Source organism: Sturnira hondurensis, unplaced genomic scaffold (genome assembly GCF_014824575.4).
Source record: "Sturnira hondurensis isolate 20B ecotype Veracruz unplaced genomic scaffold, ASM1482457v3 Scaffold0022136, whole genome shotgun sequence".
In the NCBI taxonomy this organism is placed as follows: Eukaryota; Metazoa; Chordata; class Mammalia; order Chiroptera; family Phyllostomidae; genus Sturnira; species Sturnira hondurensis.
Window position 1 is genome coordinate 3,449,196 of NW_028094767.1, and position 22,900 is coordinate 3,472,095.

Consider the following 22,900-nt stretch of genomic DNA (forward strand, 5'->3'; position numbering starts at 1 on the left):
CAACAATTCACTTAGAAACTTTGTAATTTATACTGTAATGAAAATCAGTAATGAGCTCAAATTATAATCAAACGAATGTATATACATAAAAGGTTTGAATTTTCTATACTAAACCTACAGGCAAAGTAAGTAAAGGTAAGACTAATAGGAATAGGGTCTTTAAGCAGCAAACATTTGAGAGTGGGAGTCAGTTAAATCCTTGCTATTCTTACTGGAGGGAGGATTTGTGTTTATTCAGATAAATTTCCAGGGTTGCAAAGAAAGATGTCCAAATATCACTCCTCCGTAGTTAAGCCCCTTCAGTTGATCTAGAATCATCTAACATTTTGTGACACAGTACTTTATTGTCAAAAAATTTGTTCATTGATACACCATAAATATAAATTAAATAAGCATGAATGGAATAGAAAGAGTACAATATTGTGGAAAAATTTCAATCATGTCAAAATAATTGAAATCATGTGTGTATGAGATAGAAAGGTTATATGATAGCTGAAGAGTAAAAACTTAAAAACTTCCATTGTTTACAGTGTTAGTAAAGAGATTACAGTTAGCTGAGCTGACAATAAGGAATACATGAACAGAAACATAATCTGTATTGTTCTAAATATCTATCTATCTATATAGTCTAGTGTGTCTAAACTGCTAGAACTCCATGTTTCACTTCCTTCCTCAAAGTCCAGCTCCTTTGTAAAACCGAAATTAAAATTCAACACTTTTTTGAGTTTTCCAGTTCCTTCTTCCATTATAAGTTAAGTTTCCTAAATAGTTAATATCCCAAAAGACCATTATCCAGGAATAAATTCCATCCCTTCTCCCATCCCTTGATGTGACTAATGCCCATTGATTCTTCAGACCCCCACTCAGCGTTAACATCCTCTGGGAAGCCTTCCGTTTTTTCTCCTATTTTATTCTGTGAACTTAGCACCCAGTTTGGCACAAGTTTGTTTGTTAATTGAATGAGTCACTGCCTTGCACAGGTTCTACCTCACCCAAAATCACTGTGATAGCTTTACCGGTATACTACACCTACCCTTAGAACTTTCAGACTGCCTTCCGAAGTGACTTAAAATTTTGAAATTCAAAACCAATCATGTATCTCCATGTTTAAGGCCCATCCATTAATGTTTATGGAATAAATCAGAAAGTGAACATCTGTAGCATGTTCACAAGAGCATTCATAACATAACCTCTAAGGACTTATTCAGTTTTTTTTCAGCCCTCTCTCTCATCTCCTGTATCCTATTCTCCCTCCCCAAATGGGTATGGTTTCCCCATACCCAAGAACATATTTTAGGCCCCACTGTATTCTCATATTGTTGCCTTCTCATGCAAGTCTCTACTCCTCACATCTACTTGTGTATATCTGGATTTAGCTCAAGTGACATCTGTTTACAAAATATTTCCTAATTCATAAGCACTACACTCTTCTCCCTGTTCTCGCTGTATCTCACGCATGTCCTTACAACCTCTATGGCATGTGAATGTACTCATTCATTTATATCTGTGTTACCTGTATGCTTTTAATAATTGCTGGGCTCATAAATTTATGTTAATTGGATTTCGGGTGTTTCTTACAACAATGTAAAAATGTAAAAAAATACCTTGCACCCAAAATAGTAAAAATAATGTGGAATTAGATGAATTACAAATAAAACATCAGTGATTCTTATAATTTCTTTATTAGCTCAGCAAATATCTTTGTTTGTAATATTCAAGTAGAATCTCAGATTATCTGTATCTAGAAATTAAATTTTTTAAAAGATGGCATTAATTAAATAAATAATAGATACTTAAATAAGAACTACTTGCATTTTTAGGTACTATATTCACTGTTAATAAGTGAATAATCTCAGGAACAAAATATGAATGTCCCAATATATATATAGAAATAAGTATAGTTTTAATTCTCTTTGATAATCAGAATAATCACTAAGATAAAGGCATGAGACTTTTCTTGAGCCCCAAGATTTAAGGGTTGCCTTTAAATCACCCTTCTCTTGTTTTTTGAATGACACTATTCCATTTAGGATATCTGTTTACATGAATGTCTTTCAACATCACAGTTTGTATATAAGAGCTGACCATGTACAACCAGAGTGAAGCGCCCTGACCGCGGTAGTCGAACAGAGGATGGCCGCACACACGCCGCCAAGCCTACCTTTCTGCATCAGAGGCAATGCCTTTCCTAGTCTGTTTTTGGACGCTAGATCTTTCAGACTTTCTGGAGTGCCTGTGGAATGAGATGTTAAAGAAATACAAATATGTGATGAATAAAGCTACAGTAGTATCATACAATGATAAAAGCAACAAACATGAAAATGATAACCATCTCACTTAAAAGGTTTTGTCAGTCAGTATGCTTTTAAATAAGATAGGAAATGAAAATCAGAACTGATGCTGGTTTTCTGGAAGACACAAACTGACCAACAGGAGACAATGAGCTGACATGCCATCAGGCTAAACAGACTCCTGCTGAGCAACCGTGGCTCTCCTAAGGAGTAAACAAATTCAACAGTGAAATGTGGTGATGACAAGTGTCACGACAGAAATGGTTTCGGTGCTAAAAGATCACAAAGGAATGAAGTGACTGCACTTTTACAAGTTGAAACTTGGTGTCACAAAGATTTTCCCTTTGTTTTTTTTCTCCCACAAAATCATGAAGAGAAAAAAATGCTCAAGTGAAATCTTTTACATAAGAATACTTTAACTATTAAAATCATCATAAAGATATGTTTGCAATCATATAGCATTTTAAAAGTAAATCACATCCCAAATCAAAGAACTGATAATGTTCCCAATTTACTCTGTCCCAAAGTACGTGTGCACACTGAGCATTCGGGACTTGAAATGCATTTTCCCATAGAAACAATGTTTACATATAAAGCTTACATCCCTAAGGCAGCTTACATGTGCCTATTTACCCTAAAATGTGTTGAACTATGATATATTTAAAATAAATATAAAATATTATGGTTGAGAAATTCACATATTTTAAAAAAGAGAAATCATAAAACAAATGTATATTTTTATCTCATTGATTGTCTATAATTTATGCTTACTTTTCTTTCCCAATATCCTTTCCTTCTAACAATGGTAAGGAGACAACAGTTTGTCTTTTTTAAAGCTATAACTGACATATAACATTATATTGGTTTAGGTGTGCAACATAATGATTTGATATTTGCAAAATGATCACCATCATAAGTCTAATCAACATCCATCACCACACATATTTACAATTCCTTTTCTGTGAAGAGGACTTTTCAGATCTACTCTCTTGTCTTCACTCCGCTTATTTATTAGTACGAGATATCCTGAGTGTCTAATATACCTCATGTCAAGACCTGTCAGGAACCAGGGACACATATGGCAGTACAAAGTCTGCCTCCAGAAGGTGTAGAGACTTCAGGGCCTGCTCATCTCTCTCCCTCTTGTCTTCTTACCAAAGTCTAGGTTAATAGCACTTTGCCCCTCCAAGTCAGCATCTGGTTTAGAACCTGGGTTTTTCAGCCTTTTGTTACTCTGACAAAATAGAGGAGGGGGACATCTCTCACTTAATCCTTTTCCTTAACTAGCTAGAAAAGAGGGTATACGGCAGGACAGCTGAATGCCAGGCACTGAGAGAGGCACTCACTTAACCCTCATGACAATTTTTTAGGTTTCATCTTCATTTTACAGATGAAGAAACAAGCTTAGGGCAGGGCCCCGTGGCCAGTAACGAGCTCAGCGGGCATGAAGAGCGAAGCCTGTGTGGCTTCTCAGCTGTTTCTCTCATGTTCTGTCCAGCCAAGAGAGTGGAGGGGATAATTCTGATGCATGCCCTGTGGTGCACACTTATTCAGGAAAGAAGAAACCATGAAATTTGGTCCACGCCTGGAAAAGCACTAAGAGAACTCTCTTTCTGATATAAGGGATGGTTCTCATTCACTTTGTTGAGCATTTGGTTAGGAGAAGGAACTGAAGTGTATAGAGAAGTAGAGAAGTATCTAGTGCGTGCCTGAAATCAACGGGAGATGCTTGTTGGGAAGGAAGCTTGTTCCTACAGCAAAGGGGAGGGAGGCATAGAACACAGCAGAAAGAGCTGAAGGGATGGAAGGGCAAAGGCAGAGTAAGGTCTGCAGGCCCAGTAGGTATCTCAATTCAAAACAAAAAAAAAATGGCATCATTATGGGAATTTATGCTTGATTGGAAGAGGACACAGGGACCAGGAGAACAAATGTTCCTTTTCTCATCTCCCACACAGTGAGAGTCAGCGAAAGCATAGAGTTGTAGGCCAATGCACAAAACTCACTGTCATGAAGGGTTTACACTAATTCATTCATTCAACAAATTATTTGTTGAGCACATATATACATACGCTAGGCACTGTTCTAGGTGCTGGGAATATTTCTGTGAACAAAACAGAAGAGTTCTGCCTTCAAGAAATTGGCATTTTATTGATAGAAGACAAATAGGTAACAAAAAAATCCTTCAAACAAGTAAATTACATAGTATGTTAAAATATGATAAATGCTAACAACAACAAAAAGTAAACCAGGACAAAAAGAATCAGAAATGTGTGTGTGGAGGGTGGGTGGGGCAGCTGCAGATTACAATTTTAGGGAGGGTGCTCAGGAAAAGACTCCCTGAATTGGTGACATTTTAACAAAGACAATAAGGCAGAGGGGTTAGCCATGAACATAAGCAGGGAAAACGTGTCCTGGGCAAAGATATGGAGTGCAAAGGCCCAAAATCAGTTGTGTGCCTGGTATGTTCAGTAACAGTAAAGAGGCCAGAAAGGAAAGTATTAAGAAGAGTCAGGTGACAAGAGTTTGGGGAATCGGGAGGGGGAAGCTAGGGATGTACAGAAGAATCTGGTAGGCCTTTGGGCAAACTTTCTACCTTTGTACAACAAAATGGTTATAGGTATCTTTTAGAACGTGACTGCTTTCCCTCCTGCCCCTAGTAATTTCTACAAATCTTTCCAGATTCAAGTGCGAGTTTACTTCTGTAAAACTCTAAACTCTTCCTCTTCTCATCTCCTAAAGACCAATGATCCATATACTAGATAGGTAATCACAGTAACTGATGCTGCTGGTGGCAACAATGATGATGATGACACATCTAACACAAACATCTAACTCACACCATGGACTTACTGTAGGCTAGCATGATCACGGTGTCTGCATGACCTCATCTACTCTCCCCAACCCAACTGCATCGATTTAAATCCCGGCTGACTACTTAGATGGCTTCACAGGGGATACAAATCTCTATCATCTTGTTTACTCAAAAGTTTGGGAATAAAAAATAAATCTGAAGAGACTCTACCTAAATAAATGTTCATATATAGAGAAGATGGATGTACACAATAGAGATACATTTATTCTTCTGTATATAACTGGTATTTGTGTATATGACTATAGGCATTAAATAGACTCTAACTCACTATAATACATAGGTACATTTCATTCAGCAAATACATTTTTGAAAACACGAATTATAAAGGATATTATGAAGCACTCAAAAATAATTAGTAATGCACTGACTCTATAAGTGTTGTTACATATGTTCCTCATGTATGTGGCAACTGCCATTAATTCTGGAAGTGGAAGGGGGTGATTTTTTTATTCCAGAAATATTTTAAATGGAGAGAGAAGATTCATTCATATTGAATCAAAAGGAACCACTCCACACTTTTGGTCAAAGTTTCTGACAGACAAGTGGGTACTACAAAGTAAAAAGTGTGGAAAACATAAAAGTATGGTTCTTTGCAAAAGAAATTAGAGATACTTTAGCAGAACAACACAGGAATTAACATGAACACAGTGGGTACTTGTTCCAACAATTTAAAGTCCTGAAGAACAGGTTATTTTATCAAATATTTTCAGTATTTTTTTAAGTCACAAGTAGACCTAAATTTTATTATAATTCACAGAGTTATATATAGATGGTTGACAAAAGTTACTTCTGATATATTAAAATAATGCCATTTACAAAAAGATACTTTGTTATTAGAATGATGATTCTTAAAAGTTTCAACATTTTAGTAAGCTGAAAGAAAATTTTCACTACATTTAAAAGTCAGAAACAGTTCCTGGGAGTACAAATTTATAGTTTTCTTCATTATTATCTAAAATAACCTACAACTTATAAAATTCCTTTATTTAGATAAAATACTTCTATGTTAATTCAAATAGATCTATCGAACCACTTCAGATGATATCAACATTGGGTACCGTTGAAATCAAATTTTGATGAAATGATAACATTAAAAACTGTGTCTGCACTCACACTGTGAGAAATGCAAGGTCAGCTAAACCCTTTCCAACTTACTAGAGAACTCTCTTAAACAAAAGTTTACTTTTGGGGGGTTATTTGTTATTTTCAAAATTATCAATGAGAGCTCTGATTCAGGACATCCAAAGGTGGGTTATATAAATTGTCACTGACTTTAAAATATTTTTCTAGCTACCAGTACATAGGCTGAAAGTCACCTTATCTATATTTACCATTCCCAAATACAATGCTATGTCCACTTAATTTGCAAATTGATAGAAACTTTTAAATGAGCACATAAAAGTGCTGAGGCGAAATGCAAGAGTTCAATTTTGCCAAGTGGTTGACATAATTACCTAAGAATTTAGCATCTGTTGATGTAAAATCTCTTGTTTTTATGTCCACATGATTTCTATACTTCATTAAAAGTTTACTGCAAAAATTTTTCTGTTCCCTAAGTAATAAATCATAGTATCAAGATATTTAAAATGTGTTTTTGGTTGAACATGGATTTATTTACAAATAAGTCATAATAAAAAAGTAAATATATATTCAGAATTATGTATTAGTAAGAATTCCTTTATAATTTTATCTAAAAGAAATATTTGTAATCCTAAAAGCTTATCTTTAAAGTTATATATGCAATTTATGAAATCAAATAACATAACTCTTATGTCTTTTAATAACTACTTTTCAATTAATTGTCATCTTATATAAGAACTAAAAACTATTATTCAGATTTCCACTTTGCTCAAACAATGCCCAGATAATCTCAAATTTATATTCATTACAAAAACCATCATATTTAATTGTCCTATACTCAAAACAGTGATTATATAAGATGAAATCCACTGATTCACTTATATTGGAATAAATTCGACGGCTTTCCAGAATTGCCTTTTATAAAATGAAATGATAAGTTCCATGATCAGGACCTTGGCTTCTGGAAACACTGCTGTGACTTTACCCATTAGAATAGTGAGCACATTAGGAGCACAGTAAGTATTTATTAAACGAATGAGTAGCAGTGAGGATGCAAATGTTTATTTGCTTTATAGTATTATTTTACATTCTTATTTGAAAAGACTTTAAATTTATAATATTTTTCACATTGAAGATTTTATTAATTTTCCTAGTCTCAGAAATTCTGTCCTAGAAATCAGTAGCTGCCCTGGCTGGTATGGCTCAGTGGATTGAGCACTGGCCTGCAAACGAAAAGGTCATCAGTTTGATTCCCTGTCAGGGCATGTGCCTGGGTTGCAGGCCAGGTCCCCAGCTGGGGGTGAATGAGAGGCAACTGATCGATGTTCCTCTCACACATTGATGTTTCTCTCCCTCTCTTGCTCTTTCCCTCAGTTCCCTTTTCTCTAAAAATAAATAAATGAAAAAAAAAAGAAATCAGATACTAGAAGAAGTTACTTTTAAATCCAAAATATAAGTGATATTAAGAAGTAAATGTCTTAAAGACTAAAACATTATAAAATACCACAAAGGCCTTCATGAAAATAGCAGTTTGTGATATTTTCCAACATTTGTAAAATGATGTATTAATTTACTCTGACAGTGTTTAGTGTTTCTTTCAAATTGACATCCTGAAAATATCTCTATTATGGATACAGACAATAAATGATATTACTCTTCACTAATGTTACATACTCTGCTCTATAGACACATTTTTAAAAAAGAACTCGTATGTTGGCATGACTAGCTGTTCTGAGATACCACATATACTATCTACTTAATAAATATCACCAATGTGTTGACTGAATTTCTGCTTATACTAAAAGAGAAGCATCGAAAAAACCCAATAACCTTTTGTGACCAATTGGGAAAAGATTATTTAAAGATAAAATCTATATTAAAAAATACAAGCACCATGAAATAGTGAACTGAGTAAATTACAACTGAGAAGGAAAACAAAGCGATAAAAAATAAATATTGTAGAACTTCTGATGTATCAGAATGAAGTGGATTCTGAGCACGGATGCTATTTTTAAAAACCTAATATGTGGACTGACCCTAGCCCTTGACAGTATTTGACAATATTGACAATATTTATAAAATATATAAGAACCAGGTGTTCTACTCTAAATCAGACATTTTTTAAACATACCCCAAAGCCTAAGCTTCATTTACAACAAGATTAAGCAGTAGCAAAACAAGACAACTGAGATCACACCACCAACCAATATAGATAACAAAGAACAGACTAGGCTCTGGATAGATTTTAACGTATTTTAAACCACCTTAGAATTTTTTATTTATTTACATGGGAACAAAACAATCGTTAAATCTATTTTTAGAAATCAAAAAAACTAAAATAAACACCCATTCTTAAAACAGAACTCATCCACTGGAACTGACTTATGTGTATGCACTGCCATTCATTAAACCACTACCCTCATTTCACTAATTCCGAGGTGCTTTATTAAAGGCGGGTGCACTCATTGACAGAGTCACAACACATCTGGCTCTGGCTCCTGGAAGGAGGCATGTCACAACCATCACTTTGCTCGCTCATCCTCCATCTGGTGGCCTCCGAGCTCCGGAAGGCACTCATCTGTGAGCAGGAGTTGACTAGTACCTGTCATTCTCCGGAGACGCATGCTGGATTTGAATCCTGGGGCTAGGAGGTCGTCTCCTATCTAGGGAGGGGGACCATCTACCCCTGTTTGCCCAATGAACAAGACAGGAAAAAACAGGACATTTAGTAACTCCTAAAATAAAAGAATATATGGTACAATAGGACTGGAAAAGCACCCCAAAAAGGCAAAGTATATATTCTTCACTCCATAATTTATTCTTCACTTTTACAAGCCTTGGAAAGATAAATTGTAATACAATATTGTAAGAATATAAGGTATAAATATTTTGAAATGAATACAAATTTTATCTGGAAGGATGTTTTGAATATCGAATGTAGTTTTGTTCTTTTAAAATGTATTTGTGTTTGTATACCTATCTAAACACACATAAATACGTATGGAACTTTAAGTTAAAAAAGATACATCCTTAAGAATCTGCCTTATTTTTGAATAAAACACGTGTAATAAGCCACCAGTGTTTATTTTACAGTAGGCCTTGAAATGACTGGATCAAGTGGTGAAGATGAGGTGTGTAGATTTAATACAAAGTAGGAACAGTGTAAGTGGAAGAAATCAAAATGTTCTTTAATGTGTAAACAATGACATGAAAAAATATTTTGTGAGAATGCTAGCAGTGAAGTCTTAATAAGTTTTCTTAGGGAAAACTGCAGGACTTACTTGAGTAAAATTTAAAAATCATGAGTAAAAGAATACCAGTGAATAAAAATAGGAAATACAGATTAGTGCCATGCTAAATCCACCTTTAAAAAAAGTATACTAATCTTTACTTGCAAAAGTAGCTTCCAATGGGTTAAACAGTTGTTTTCTTATTCCAGTACTTATAGGAATACTTTTTTGTACGTGATTCACAGTTAAATTTAAGTGTTCAAAACTTGGTTCATTCCTTTGTTAAACTATCTTAAGATTCCATCTACATATAACCACAAAATTGAAGCAACTAGTTAGTCAAATACTTAAAAGTGGTAATATGAGGCTAAATAGGCCAGACTTTGAAAGTTTTGTATATCAGAAATGAGCATTCAGAACAGGGTAATTTCCTCCTCCTAAGCAGCACGAGTTAACTGAATGGTTTTTAAGAACTCATCGAGCTGTAAGATTTTATAACTATCGTGAGTAGACTAGTCCTAATGTTTCAGAAAGAAAGTCAGTGTTTTTTTTCTGCCATTATAACTTGGTTTATGAATGTATTCAATAGTTCGGACAAAAACAGCAAAGGGCTTCTAACATGTGACCAGGGTATCTGAGGTCAACAGGTACTCAATCCTGAGAGCCCCTTGGAAGCCTGTATCTCACTGATCAGTGGTAGACGGACAATCTCCATGAGATCCGGGCAGGGCTCTGAGGAGCTATGAAGGGGATGAAAATACTCAACAGCAGAATTTGGACAAAAAGAAAACTGTGGGGCATGTCCTTTTAAAATGTGTTACATGTTTGTAAAATCAGAAACACTTTGCATTAATTTGAATTTATAGAATTATTTAGATTTAAATAGTTGGTCAATCCAATATGAATGCTTTAAAATGTATCTTTCTCTTTGCTGACTTGTGTTCTCCAAATATGATAAAAAAACTATTTCTCAAATAAGGGAAAATAATTACAACTAAAGTGTTTTCTACATTGTTATATTCAGTTGTGTTGGACCCACAGTGTTATTTAAAAGCACAAAAATACAGTTATGTGTTTTGTAAAGTAGTAAGTAATATTAATTCAACAGGATTATGAATAAACTTGCTTCCTGAGGCAAAATTCCAGTCCTTGTGTTTTTTAAACACAAAAGTAAAGGAAAAAAAGCTATAATTATGAAACATGCAGTGAAAGCTATGAAGGATAAAAATGTACACTTAGAAATAAGCAACTGTAAATGCAAGCTTTTAACAAGTAATTCTGAATAAATATTTGGCATAATACAGGTATATCTGTACACTCAAAGTCCTTCCAAATATGCTGATAGGTAGTACCAACATGAGAAATTTCTTCACTTTCCCCTCATATATTTGATATGATGGGAGCTGAATCAATTTATACCCGATTCTCCCCAAAGAATAGATACTACATACATTTTAATATTATACATTTGTAAGCTGCAAATAAACTAAACTATTTTATATGTTTAGTTTGCATGCTTTTAAAACGTATGCAATTTCCTCATCCTTTCCTCTTATTAAACCTAAGAAAAGGATCAAAATCAGAATCTTTGCCCCCTATAATTGAGCCGCACACACAGCATCAGCCACCGCTTTCATCTTAGAAGCCAACATGGTAGACTAAGTTGCAGTTATTAATCACGAGGTTGAATTAAACCAATTAGTTCTCGATTTCTCTTTCCAAACCAGCTTGCCTGTAAGTTACATTGTTAGTACTTTCATATCAGATATTCTAAATTCATTAATTCAAAACCACCTATTTGTTGGGAGCCCATCCTTTTCACAGGCTCAGAATACAGAAAGAAAGGTTACCATGAAGATGTCTGTGCAACTGAATCAACAGGCTGTGAGCTCTTTGCAAAAGGGAACTATAGTGTTTTATTTTTGTTTTGAAAGGTACCTCAATTATGCACAGCATAGAATAAGTAATCAGTAAGTATATGTAAACATTTAAGTAGATAATAAGGAGAGAAGACCTTAAGGTTTGTGATAATACAGGTAAGAAATAATGAAAACTTTACTAAGAAATAAATAGTAGTGAGGGGACCCACTGATGAGATACAAAGGAAGTGGCTTGGTAAGCACGGTTCCTGTGTTGTGGCTTTCCCCACCCAGCAACGACACATCTTTAAAAAATGTGTATAATGAAATATATACACTTTCATATGCACACATGTTTCAGTAGTGCACATTTCTTGGCAGAACATGGCTAAGTAGCTTCTAAAATCTAAAAGAGAAATTACATGACAATATGAGTCATCCATTTCATAAATAGCACAAATAAAAATATCTGTAAACTACTATGATATTAGAAACCAAATCTGAACAAATCAGATAACTGATACACAACATGCACTTTTACTGTCTGTTCCCGTTATTCAGTTTAGTCCACAGGGGGAGGGGCAGCCTTAAAAAAAGGTTCTATAGAAAATATGGTTATTTGACTTGCCCTTTTGAAGAATTAGTAGAATTTTTAAGTGGGTAACAAAGGAAATGGGGCATTTTGGTTTTAATGGAAAGAAAACTAGGGAAAGAAAACAAGTAATAAAAACTGTTAACAGATCTTAGGAGAAAAAATGGGGGCAAGAGTGACCTCGGAACAGGAGATGGGCTGTATTATGGCCCAAGTGAGGGTTCTGTCTCAGAGGTTCTCACGAGAACTGAAGAGTTTAATGACCCTCCACTGAACGTGAAGGAGGAGCAGGAGAAGTATTTCCAGGTTCTGTGGCGGGTTAGATGGCAAGGCCAACAAACATTGAGAAAAACATAAGAGGAAACATTTTGCTATAAAATGACATAAGGGGAGATAAGGAATTTGATTCAAACTCTGATGTATATAGGGCCTGCCAACCATTTATAAATTTAGGTGTAATACTCAGGGGGAAGGGCTGGCCTGGGCAATTACAATGGAGTGTTGTCTTCACATGTACTGGAATGGAAACTTTTGATAGAAATAACAACTTCAGGGACACAATGACTGGGGCGGAAGAGAAAAACTGAGGGTGGATCTAAGAAAATACATAACTTTATGGGACAGGAGAGGAAGAGGTGCTTGCAAAAGTAGGCTGTGTAATAATGAGGCATAGAAAAATCTGTAGAGGGTACTACGGATAGAAGTTCAACAACAGGGTGGTTATTGTCAAATGCTGCCAGATGATGCTGGACAACTGAGGAGGCAATATAATTCAGAGAGGAATTTCAGCATAGGGGCAGAGTGGGGAGAAGTAGAAGACAGAGCACAGCGTTACTGGGAGGTAGAAAATGGAGGTAGTAAGTAGACACTTCCCTCTGAGGAGCCTTCAGTAAGGCTATGATTTTTATGACAAGGAAAGAAAGAAAATCTCTTAGAAAAGTAACTATTCCCAAGTGGCTCTAACAATCCCTGTCTTTGAACATTTAAGAAATAATTTGTTTTTAAAAAAGAAAAAGAAAAAAAATCCCTAGAAAAGGAACGGTTAATAGCAGATCTTCCCAATCAGGAAATGGGAGAATGAAATGACCTCAGGCAGTCCTTGATGAAGATACAGGAAAAGGATAAGGATAAGGACCAGACCTCTTTGTAAACACACAGTGGTGGTTGCTGGTGAAAAGATAAAGGAGTGTCATTTATTGCAAGGTTTTAGTACCTTAAAACTAGTTTCTCTAGATCTTTTATCATAAATAAACCCAACACTTCTTGATTTAGAGGTCATGACTGGTTGGGGAAATAGGGGAATACACAGTAATTCTGCTATTTGTGTAATCAACAAAATATAAAATGAGCCCCTCAAAATTACCTACGCTACCCAAAATTCACCTGTTAACCTGGGCCAAACCATCCAAACAGGGAAGAAAAGGTAGGTCTGAGGGCTCGAACTCCTTTAGGAAAAGAATGTCACCAGTGCATGGTTCTCCTTTACTTTGAATCATTAGTGAAGTATCAGGGTGGGTATTGAGTCTGATTTGAGAATTCCGTCCTTTATGTTCACACAACACTGTGTTTTAAAAATTAGTGAGGGTACTTCATGAAGGGTATTAAGTTGGTACAACAGCATATAAACAGTCATCAAATGGCCTGAAAGTCAGCAAATTGTTTAAAGTTAATAATTCATAAAACTGTGGAAATATGTTAGTATCTTAAGAATATTAAATTATAGTTTAAATTATAGTTTATTATATCTTACCTGACATTTCATATACTATGTATATATTAGGCATTAACATGGCAAGCTCTCTGTTCAATCACAGAAATTAACTAACTAGGAAACCCTCTAGGCCTCCCTCTTCCAACCCTGCACATCCTGTCTGGGGACTTGAGGTGCAGCTCCCAAAGAGAAAGAAGCTACCACTGTCGACAGTGTCACGCTCTGCTTCGTTTGGAGCTGCTTATCGGTGTGTGCACAAAAGGGTACGTGAGACCCCTATCCTCCACCCAGTAAGCATCTACACCTTCTATACTTTTTTTTTGATGAAAACTTACTGTATTTTCTTCTCAGCAACAAAGTGACTCCAATAAATTTAAAATCATCGATAATACCAGTGCCTGCTCCCTTTCATTTTTTTTTAAAGATTTTATTTATTTTTCTTTAGAGGGGAAGGGAAGGAGAGAGGGAGAGAAATATCAATATATGGTTGCCTCTGGTGTGTCCCCTCTCGGGAACTGGCCTGCAACCTAGGCATGTGTGTGTGCCCTGACTGGGAATCGAACCTCGATCATCTGGTTCGCAGGCCCGCGCTCAATCCACTGAGCGACACCAGCCAGGGCCCCTTTCATTTTTTAATGCAAAATTTCTTTTTATTCAATATATAGGTTTTCAATCACGTTTTTCTTCTCCCCTCAAAGGCAAGCACACTCACTTGGACTTCGTGATGACCTGACCTGAATGTTAACGGGGGCCAGAATTTTTCTACAGGTTGAGCTCTTTGAAGGTGTTGCCTGAGAGAGTAAATGCAGAGCACATAGATTTTGAACCCTATGGCTTCAGAGTCACAGAGAAAGGCATGCTAGATAGGCTTTAGCACGAGAAGGCTGTGTTATCCAATACAGCAGCCACAAGTCACATGTGGCTATGAACAAAAAGGAATGCAAAATAGCTCACTAAAAGTTTTAAATTGATTGTGTGTTGAAAGGATGATATTCCAGATATACTGGGTTAAATAAAATATTAAAGTTAATTTGATTTTAACCTCAATATAGCAACTAGAAAATCTTAAATTGCACACGTGGCGTGCACTGTGTTTTGATCAGATGGTGCCACACTGCCTGTGCAAGGCGAGCTGTGGGGGTGCATCAGTTGGGAGAGCCCATGCCCACGGACCAAATTACTGTCCCCTGGTTTTAGTGTTGACCAGAAACATAGAGGGAGATAACAATAACTGAAAATTATTTTTCTCGCTACTCTTGTATTTATTTTGGGGGGTAATCTATGATAAAGAAAATACAATAGAAGAGTCTATAGTCATTACAACTAAAATTCTATTACAAATGTAAAGGAATACAAAAATAGTTCGATTTCATTTTCCTATTACAAAATTTACAAACACAGAAGAATACAAAATAGATTTTTAGTAGAATCTTACAAAAACACTAAAAAATAGGTATGTCTACCTGTACCTATTATCCCATTGTATAAATAAACACCTTGTAAATAAAGGACTCAGACTAGAAAAACTGCTGAAGAAAAGCTTTAACTGGTCTCTGAAGAAGTGGATTATGTTAGCATGACTAAATATTATTCTGCAGGATTTGTAGAGTTCGTATGCAAATTTCCACTGAATAACTTCTAATTGGAAAGCGGTAACAATTATAACCAAGACTTAATTATACCCAAGTTTACTGGAATAGAAAGTTTCATCATAATGGAAAAATTAGCTGCTTGCAATTAGGCTACAGTGTTAAAATCACTGAATACATTTAATTTAAAATTATAATTATTTACTAATCAATCAATTACAAGTTTTAAGCAAAATTACATATGTGTACATACACATACATATATTTTTATTTATTTTTGTGTATTTATTTTTAAGGAATCAGTAAATCTATGATAAATGTGCCATTTTTGTTGTCAAAATATAAATTAATGCAAAACTTGATCTATATCAAAGAATAGTTTCGCTAAAAAGGGAATACAGATGCACAGAGGAAGTATTCTATCTAAATAGAACTCTTATTTTTACCTTATGGCAGATTACTGTTAAACCTCTAAATACCATTTATCAGTGGAACTAACAGAAAAATGGTCCTCCCCCTCAAATAGCTCATTGGACCTTGTAACTTATCAGCATACTGAAGGCTTCATGAGTAGTATGTAAATAAAACAACTAAACAGCAACAGAAGAAGAAAAGCTGCAGCCAGAAGCAGCTACAAATTATATCACACCATTTGCAACAACATTCATGGAAATATGTGTATATGGACCCTTGGGTTTATCCACATACACGTATCTCTCCACAGACGTGTATAATAAGGGAGGGGAAAATGCAGACAATTAGCAAAGTGAACATGAATGAATAAACCTGCGAGACACACATGAAACAAAGCAAAGTGATTGAAAAAAATCACTAGCACAAATGACAGGAAATTAAGAAAGTCTTTATTTTATACCTTTCTCGTTCTGGTGAATGCAAACTAGTGTCTGGTCTCAAGCAGTTGGTACTAGCACTCCTAGCCCTGTCAAGGGAGGGCTGCAGTTCACTAGTGCCAGTGCATTGCATCCAGTGGTAGAAGAGAAAGACAAAGAAACAAAGAAAGGAAGACCATGTTAGAGAGTAAAGCATAAAGTAATGTCCCCTTTACATAAAATGTAGAATCACTATGATTCAGTTCATAAGGGTGTAAAAGGGCTGACAGGATGGCAGTGCAAAATTTTGTTTAGAAAATGAAACTAAACAAAGATTATGCTTGAATTGCTTTGCATAATTTTTTTAAAAGGGTCTCAGACTGAAAAATGACACCAAATCACATCTGCTTATGAAAAAAACTAAATACAGAAAGCACCAAAACAAAAGGCCTAAAACTTTACTACCAAGAACAGATGCCACACCAAAACAAAATGAAGGACATTAGAGGAGAAAAATTTTACAACTCAACTGTTTGGGTTCACGACACTAGACAAGGGAAGCGGAAGGCAGGACTTCCGCATGTCCTTACCTAACTGGTGTTTCACCAGTACATCGCAACACTTTTGAGTTACAGCACTGATGGTGAGGAGGAGAGTCCTGTCTAGTCACTGAGTTGGTTTGAGTATGTGCAGGCAAAAGTGAGCTCACAAATGAAAATCATCCAAAAATAAAACGTTATGGAATTACTTCTAATTAAAATCAACGAGTAAAACAAGAAAAAAAGACAAAAGAACACAACCAGAATATTGACATTTGAGTAAGATTTCATTCAGAGAAACCTACAATTAATGTTTTATCATTAAAACTATTTTTAGATACTATTAATTCAATGTTTCTCTGTGTATGATTAATTTCAAGGGAAATGTTAATGCTTTATTAGGATGTAAATTTGCTATCTTTAATAGGCAGAGGATTAGAGATTCGTTTGTAACTGGGACTCACTGTTGGGACTTCTACCTGCAAATCTCCCAGTGAGAACAAAAAGCATCGTGGGCGGTCATGTTTTATAGTGCCCAACAAGATGTCTGGGCATGGCCACACCGCCACGCAGGAAACAGGAAATATGTATGAAGCACATTTATACATGGATATGGAAAAATTAGGGGGCTTATAAAGCTAAAACATTGATAGATCTTCTGTTTTTTTCCTCAAAATAACCACAATAATTATTTGAAGGTAGGATTAGAATAATTAAAATAGGGAGTCATAGATACCTGTCTTCATAATTAAGATAATAACTCAAAATTACAATTTAATTACTATATGAATTACCAATATTTAAATTTACCATATAATTCCTGCTTTAATATTATACCTGCTTCCATGGAAGTAAACAACTCATAGCTCAAAGTCCTAGCCAAACACCATGGTATAATCTGTCACTGGCCATTGGGTGAGATGGGCATTATATGCAAACCAGAGTATGAATTCTGATGTGGCAGAAAATGGGCAAAAGAAGACCAAACTTTATTGAAATTTCTTTAAAATCAGTGAGGGTTTCTGAAATACCTATAATGCCAAACTAGGTTCAGTTAATTAATTATTTTTTGATAATTTAATGTTTCCAGAAATTGCTCACTGTGAAATTGCTCACTAAACATGAAATGCCCTACTAGTTCACTCATGTTTATACTAATTCTCAAATGCAAGAAAAACTCTTAAAGCCTGCATAAAGAATGTACTAGGGTCCTACACTCAAGCACAAACTGGAGACGATTTTCTGAAACTAGGGATTCCGTCTGCTTTACAGACAATTGTCTTCAACTCCTAACCTCAGGCAGCTACCCTTAGTAACAGGCTGCTGTACACTTTTTCTTAGCAATTGATTCAAAAGTGATATTTTTCCAGGAACACTGTACAGGGATCAGCACAGAATAGGAAAATGAATGGAAAATAACATGATTTACAGTGTAAAGGCCTGGTTCCCACCATGGCTTTGCCACTCACTGCCTGTTAATCTGGGTAATTTTAGGTCAGGTGGTTAAGCCTTCTGTGTGGGGTGCTCTGAGGCGTAGATGAGGTAACAGGTGTGGTGTATCTAGGACACAGTCAGCTAGCCACTGTATTTTCTGTATGGCACTACTTTCTCAGGACATATTTTATGAAAAAAAAAAGACGAGTTTGATGGTTAAGTAACGTAAGGAAGAATGGATTAAACAATATGAGAGATATGTGAGTACATGATTGAAAGTGCTTCTGTATATAAATCTCCAGGGAGGGGCTGTAATTTGCAGTTTACAAAATCTATCTGAGTCACAAACTTTTACTGGTGGAGCACCACCAGGGCCAACTCCGCCCTGGGGAAAGCCAGTTTAGTGGAAAATGCTGACTAGACCTGATTTTGACTCCTTACTCTGTTCTTTTTCAAATTAAAATTTATCATCACCTTTCTTTACCTGTAAAAAGTGAATAATAATATTAACATCAAATAATTACTGTCAGGAAATTGAGATAAAGTACATGAAATACTTAACATTATGCTTGGTACTCAATGAAAGTTATTTTATTTATTAACTGGAAAAGAATAAGTCCTCAAATTTTATTCTGAAAATTCCTAATTGAATATGATATAATGTATTTTGAAGATAAGATTATATGAAATGACTAAACTACTGATATATTGTATCTTGTAAATCCTGGTATTTCACCTTTAGAAGTAAAAGTAAATTTAAAAAGTATATTTAGCTATTCTAATTAGACTATTTGGTGTGAGAATATTGGAAACAGCCGCACACTGGGTGACAGGCCACACCAGGTACATAGTAGATGTAAAGTTTTGGGGGGTTTTTTGTTTTTGTTTTTACAGTTACTGATATTAAGAGGAGCATGAAGGAGTATAAGAAAACGTTCTGAGTTTCTGAATAAATCATTCCTTTTAATAAACTATTTTTCAGGAAGAAAACTAATAGCAAGCCCAGACAGTTGAGCATTCTAAGGAATGAGATTAGTTAATTTTTTAAAGTTATAGTTTTATATTTTTCCCCACTCCACAAACAGAATGAATATTTTCTCATTTTTTCCTGTGATACTATAAGCAAACATGGCAATAGTTATCAACAGGATGATCTTATACATATAGAAAGTTAATTCTTATTAACTTTTTCTGCATTAAGCAGAACCGCACGTTCTATGTAGACAGTAAATTTGCCCACATTTGTCCTTACATTGCAGGAATTCTAGTTACAGCTCTTTCCTTCTCTATTCTACCTACTTTTCAATGGCCAGAACATTTAGGAGAGTCTGTCTCTGTGTCATTTCACTTCCTTATCTTATGCTATCCAAATTGACAATAAATATTTACAGACTTAATTCTGAGTAATCTCTAAGAGGATTTATTTTGGATATGAAATCCAAGATGTAATGAGATTATTTAAAATTAAGTACCAGGTTCTAAACTCCAATTTAAAGGAAACTATTACACCCCTTTTCATTCTCACCTTTAAAGAGGCACCCTATCATTACGTGCCTCAAGGAACCAGTTTACACAGCAGTATTTCTGAACTGGTGTGGGGGTGAAGGAAGGGAGCGTTTTAGAAATTCGCAGGTCAGGCCCCCTCACTGTTTACCAAGAAGGAAGTTGAAGCTCAGAAATTAAAAATGAACTGGTAACAATTTTATTAAAGACAAAGAGATTATAAACAACAGTAGATTCCAAAAGGAAATAAAAAAAAAAGCTAAAACAAAGCAAACTGATAATCATGGAAACAATAACTCTGCCATGCACAGAAAATCAGACCTCTTGTGACTAGACAGGCGAGTGTGTTGGGGGTGGGGCACCTACAATTTTTGTTGCAGAAATTGGTTCCTCAGTTTTAGGAATGCGAAAACAGTTCCACAGAGGCCCATCAGTCTCTGCATTTTTGAATGTACAAATAGAAAAGTTGTCTGCCTGGACAAGAATTAAAATATATTTGGAACCTTTTCCACAAGCTTCATATAAAACAGAACAAATTTTGAGTACTTGGGCAAATAATTGTATGTCTTTGTGATTGTACACTAAGGGAGAGACGGAAGAGTAGTAGAGTGGAGAGAGAGTCATCACACACAGTCACCGGTACCAGATCCCTGTATTTACCTGGTAGTATGTAGGCATTCTGCACTTCGTCCTCGTTTTGCTCTGGGCAGCATAAGAAGCTCACTGCACAGACAGGATGGGTGGTGAGTGAAACAGATAAATTATGGGCATTAAATGACATGGGATATGCCAATGGTATGCCAATGAAAACATGAAAAGGGAAGAAACCAGATTGTCTGCACTAGCATTCTTGCTTGAAAGATTAAACAAAAACATGACAATATTTTAAAAAATTTAAACAGTAAAGTATACATTGTGGTCAAAGTCCTAGCTGTTGTTGATTTGTTTTCATATTTGAAGTGATTCTACAGATTATTAAAACAAAACCAAACCAAACCTTCCTCAAATAAGATGTAGAAATCTATTTCCAATTCTAAACACTTGGGTTACTTTAATAATTTTTGAAAAGCCTATAAACCTGTCCTTTCTAATATTAATGGGAACCCTATGTTTTTTAAAATTCTTTTAAGCCACTTAAAGCATGATAGTTTTCTTGGCTTTTATAGCCACTGAAAACACTGCATCATGTATTATGTTTCTCCTTAGCAAACCAAAAGTATACTTCACTTGGACTGCTTTATTTCAAAATAGATACTTTTTACACATTCAAATTAATTACACTCTAATGAAGGTCTTGGTCGAGAAGTCCTTCTTCTGCTCCCTCACCTAAATCCATGGTGGCCCCAGTGAATGTTGACAGAGTGGTCTTCATTCACCTCGACTCAACCTGAGCAGTGTGGAATCCTATTCTCAGAGAAGTTTCTGTCTCTGTACCTCATCTTCTCTCTCTGAAGGTCATGGCACCTAATCTTCTCTCTCTGAAGGTCATGTCTCTGTACCTAATCTTCTCTCTCTGAAGGAGGATGACAGTTAGGGAGGTAAGAAGCTCTACTTGAGTTCTGTGTCCTTAACTCCATGGTAAAACAATCAGTCATTGAGCATAGCTCCCATTTCCCTACTCCTCCCTGAGAGCTTCTCCACTTTAAAAAGCCAGAAGAGAATATTCAACATGGCAGGTATTACATGAAGTTAAATCATATTCTGAGAAGGGGTCAGGCATATTACTGTAGACATGTGGTAGTCTGAAAAGAGAGGCTGTGAGCATGCAGAACAAGGGTTACCACGTAGATTTTGGTAGCTGGGTCCAGGAAGTAGTTTTTCATAAGAAAAGAAATCCCTCTTAATATTTGCTACTTTATAGACACTTTATAGAAATATATTTTGTAAATAGTAGGTACATAAAAATATTATTGATGTTCTTACAAAAACTCTGCAACATTGTCTGCCTTTCAGATGACCTGTATCCAAAACTTTTAGTAACAAAATTCACAATTTTGTAATTATATAAATCACAATCCAAAGTCTACAATCCACAAAATATAAAATATTTGAAAATTGCTTATGCAGTCTCACTTCCATAATTTAAGATAGTATCTAAGTCAACAATAAACTGTACATTTTAAACTATTTAAACATACATTTTGATTTTTTAAAAAATTGCTTATATTAGCCAAGTTGTTCCTTGAGAAAAGTTCAGTTTTGAGTGATATATTACTTTTACTTTCAAACGTACTATGCCAAAATATCTATCATGCATTCAAGCAGAGCAGAAAATATGTAACGTTAATATCATCATGTAAACAAATACCTGTCTTGTTCAGATAAATACTGACTGTCCACGTCTCTGGACCTGTGATCAACTGGGATTCTAGAGGCATCATGGTGTCTGGTTGGAGAACGTGACCTTCTTGTTGGATGAATTTCATCTAAACTCCTAAAATGATTACAAAAATTCATGTACATCAAAGTGGATCAACTTCCCAAAGCAACTGGGCAGATTAACAGGGAAGAACTGACAGTAATCAGCAAGCAACTGGCACAGCCAGAAACGTGCTGGCATCACAACCAAACAACTACTTCATCAATGACCCTGAACGGTATTTCTTCTTCATGAACACGCTGCCTGTGCTGCATTTCTTGAGCCTCTTTTGCATCTCTATCAAAGAAGGACCACGGTTGTTATCTGCTTATTTGATTAAAATTTCAGAAGTGTATTTCAGGGCAAGAGGAAATGGAGCACTACATTACTTACGTGTTACACACTTTTCTAAGCATTTAAAGTGCTTCAAAGATACAATCCTAAATTTCTTCAAAATACTACTTGATCTCATTCTGTTGCCACTTCTCTCCACAAATCTGACTCATTATCATACAATTCCTCATAACAGGAGAGAAAACTAGCAAACAGAATTCAAAAATGGTGCTTGAGACATAAACTTCTTCCAGTTCTCGGGAAATATCTTGAAATTAATGAACAGCATGTTGCACAGAACAGAATGCTGAGATTAAAGAACAGAATGTTGGGTAATGAAAGAAAGGTATTTTGCCTACAAATGATTCTGAAAAAAATAACTTGATTGCCCCAATAATTATTTCATTTCATTTAGAAGCTGGCGATAGTTTACAGTGTTACAATAAAAAGGTGCTGGCAGGAACACGAAGTCCGTTTCAAAGCCTACCTCTGTAATGGCACATTTGGTAAACGTGAACGCGGCCTTCCCTGATCATCGCCGCGATGAGGAGATACCGAGCGTGAACGGTGATGAGTTGCTCTTTGCTGTTCTGGCACAGTTAACGTTGTGGATTTGCCTTCTCTAGCACTAGACCTATAACCTACTGGCAAGAGTACACACAAAAAATTAGTCAGTAT

At 35.5% G+C, this 22,900-nt stretch overlaps 1 protein-coding gene across 16 annotated transcripts in view; it reads right to left on the reverse strand.

Moving 5' to 3' along the window:
• RIMS1 (regulating synaptic membrane exocytosis 1) overlaps positions 1 to 22,900 on the reverse strand; it is a 230,686-nt gene that overhangs the window by 102,957 nt on the left and 104,829 nt on the right. For 2 of the 16 annotated variants that reach the window (XM_037034294.1, XM_037034285.1), the window contains exons 14-17: positions 22,710 to 22,863; positions 21,839 to 21,964; positions 20,191 to 20,253; positions 2,162 to 2,233 (exon numbers count right to left, since the gene is read on the reverse strand). In XM_037034294.1, coding sequence (XP_036890189.1) covers positions 2,162 to 2,233; positions 20,191 to 20,253; positions 21,839 to 21,964; positions 22,710 to 22,863 — 415 coding nt within the window. Of the gene's footprint in view, positions 1 to 2,161; positions 2,234 to 8,845; positions 8,930 to 16,098; positions 16,189 to 20,190; positions 20,254 to 21,838; positions 21,965 to 22,709; positions 22,867 to 22,900 lie in introns of all 16 variants that reach the window. The other 14 variants (XM_037034291.1, XM_037034284.1, XM_037034290.1 and 11 more) reach the window with 8 other exon arrangements.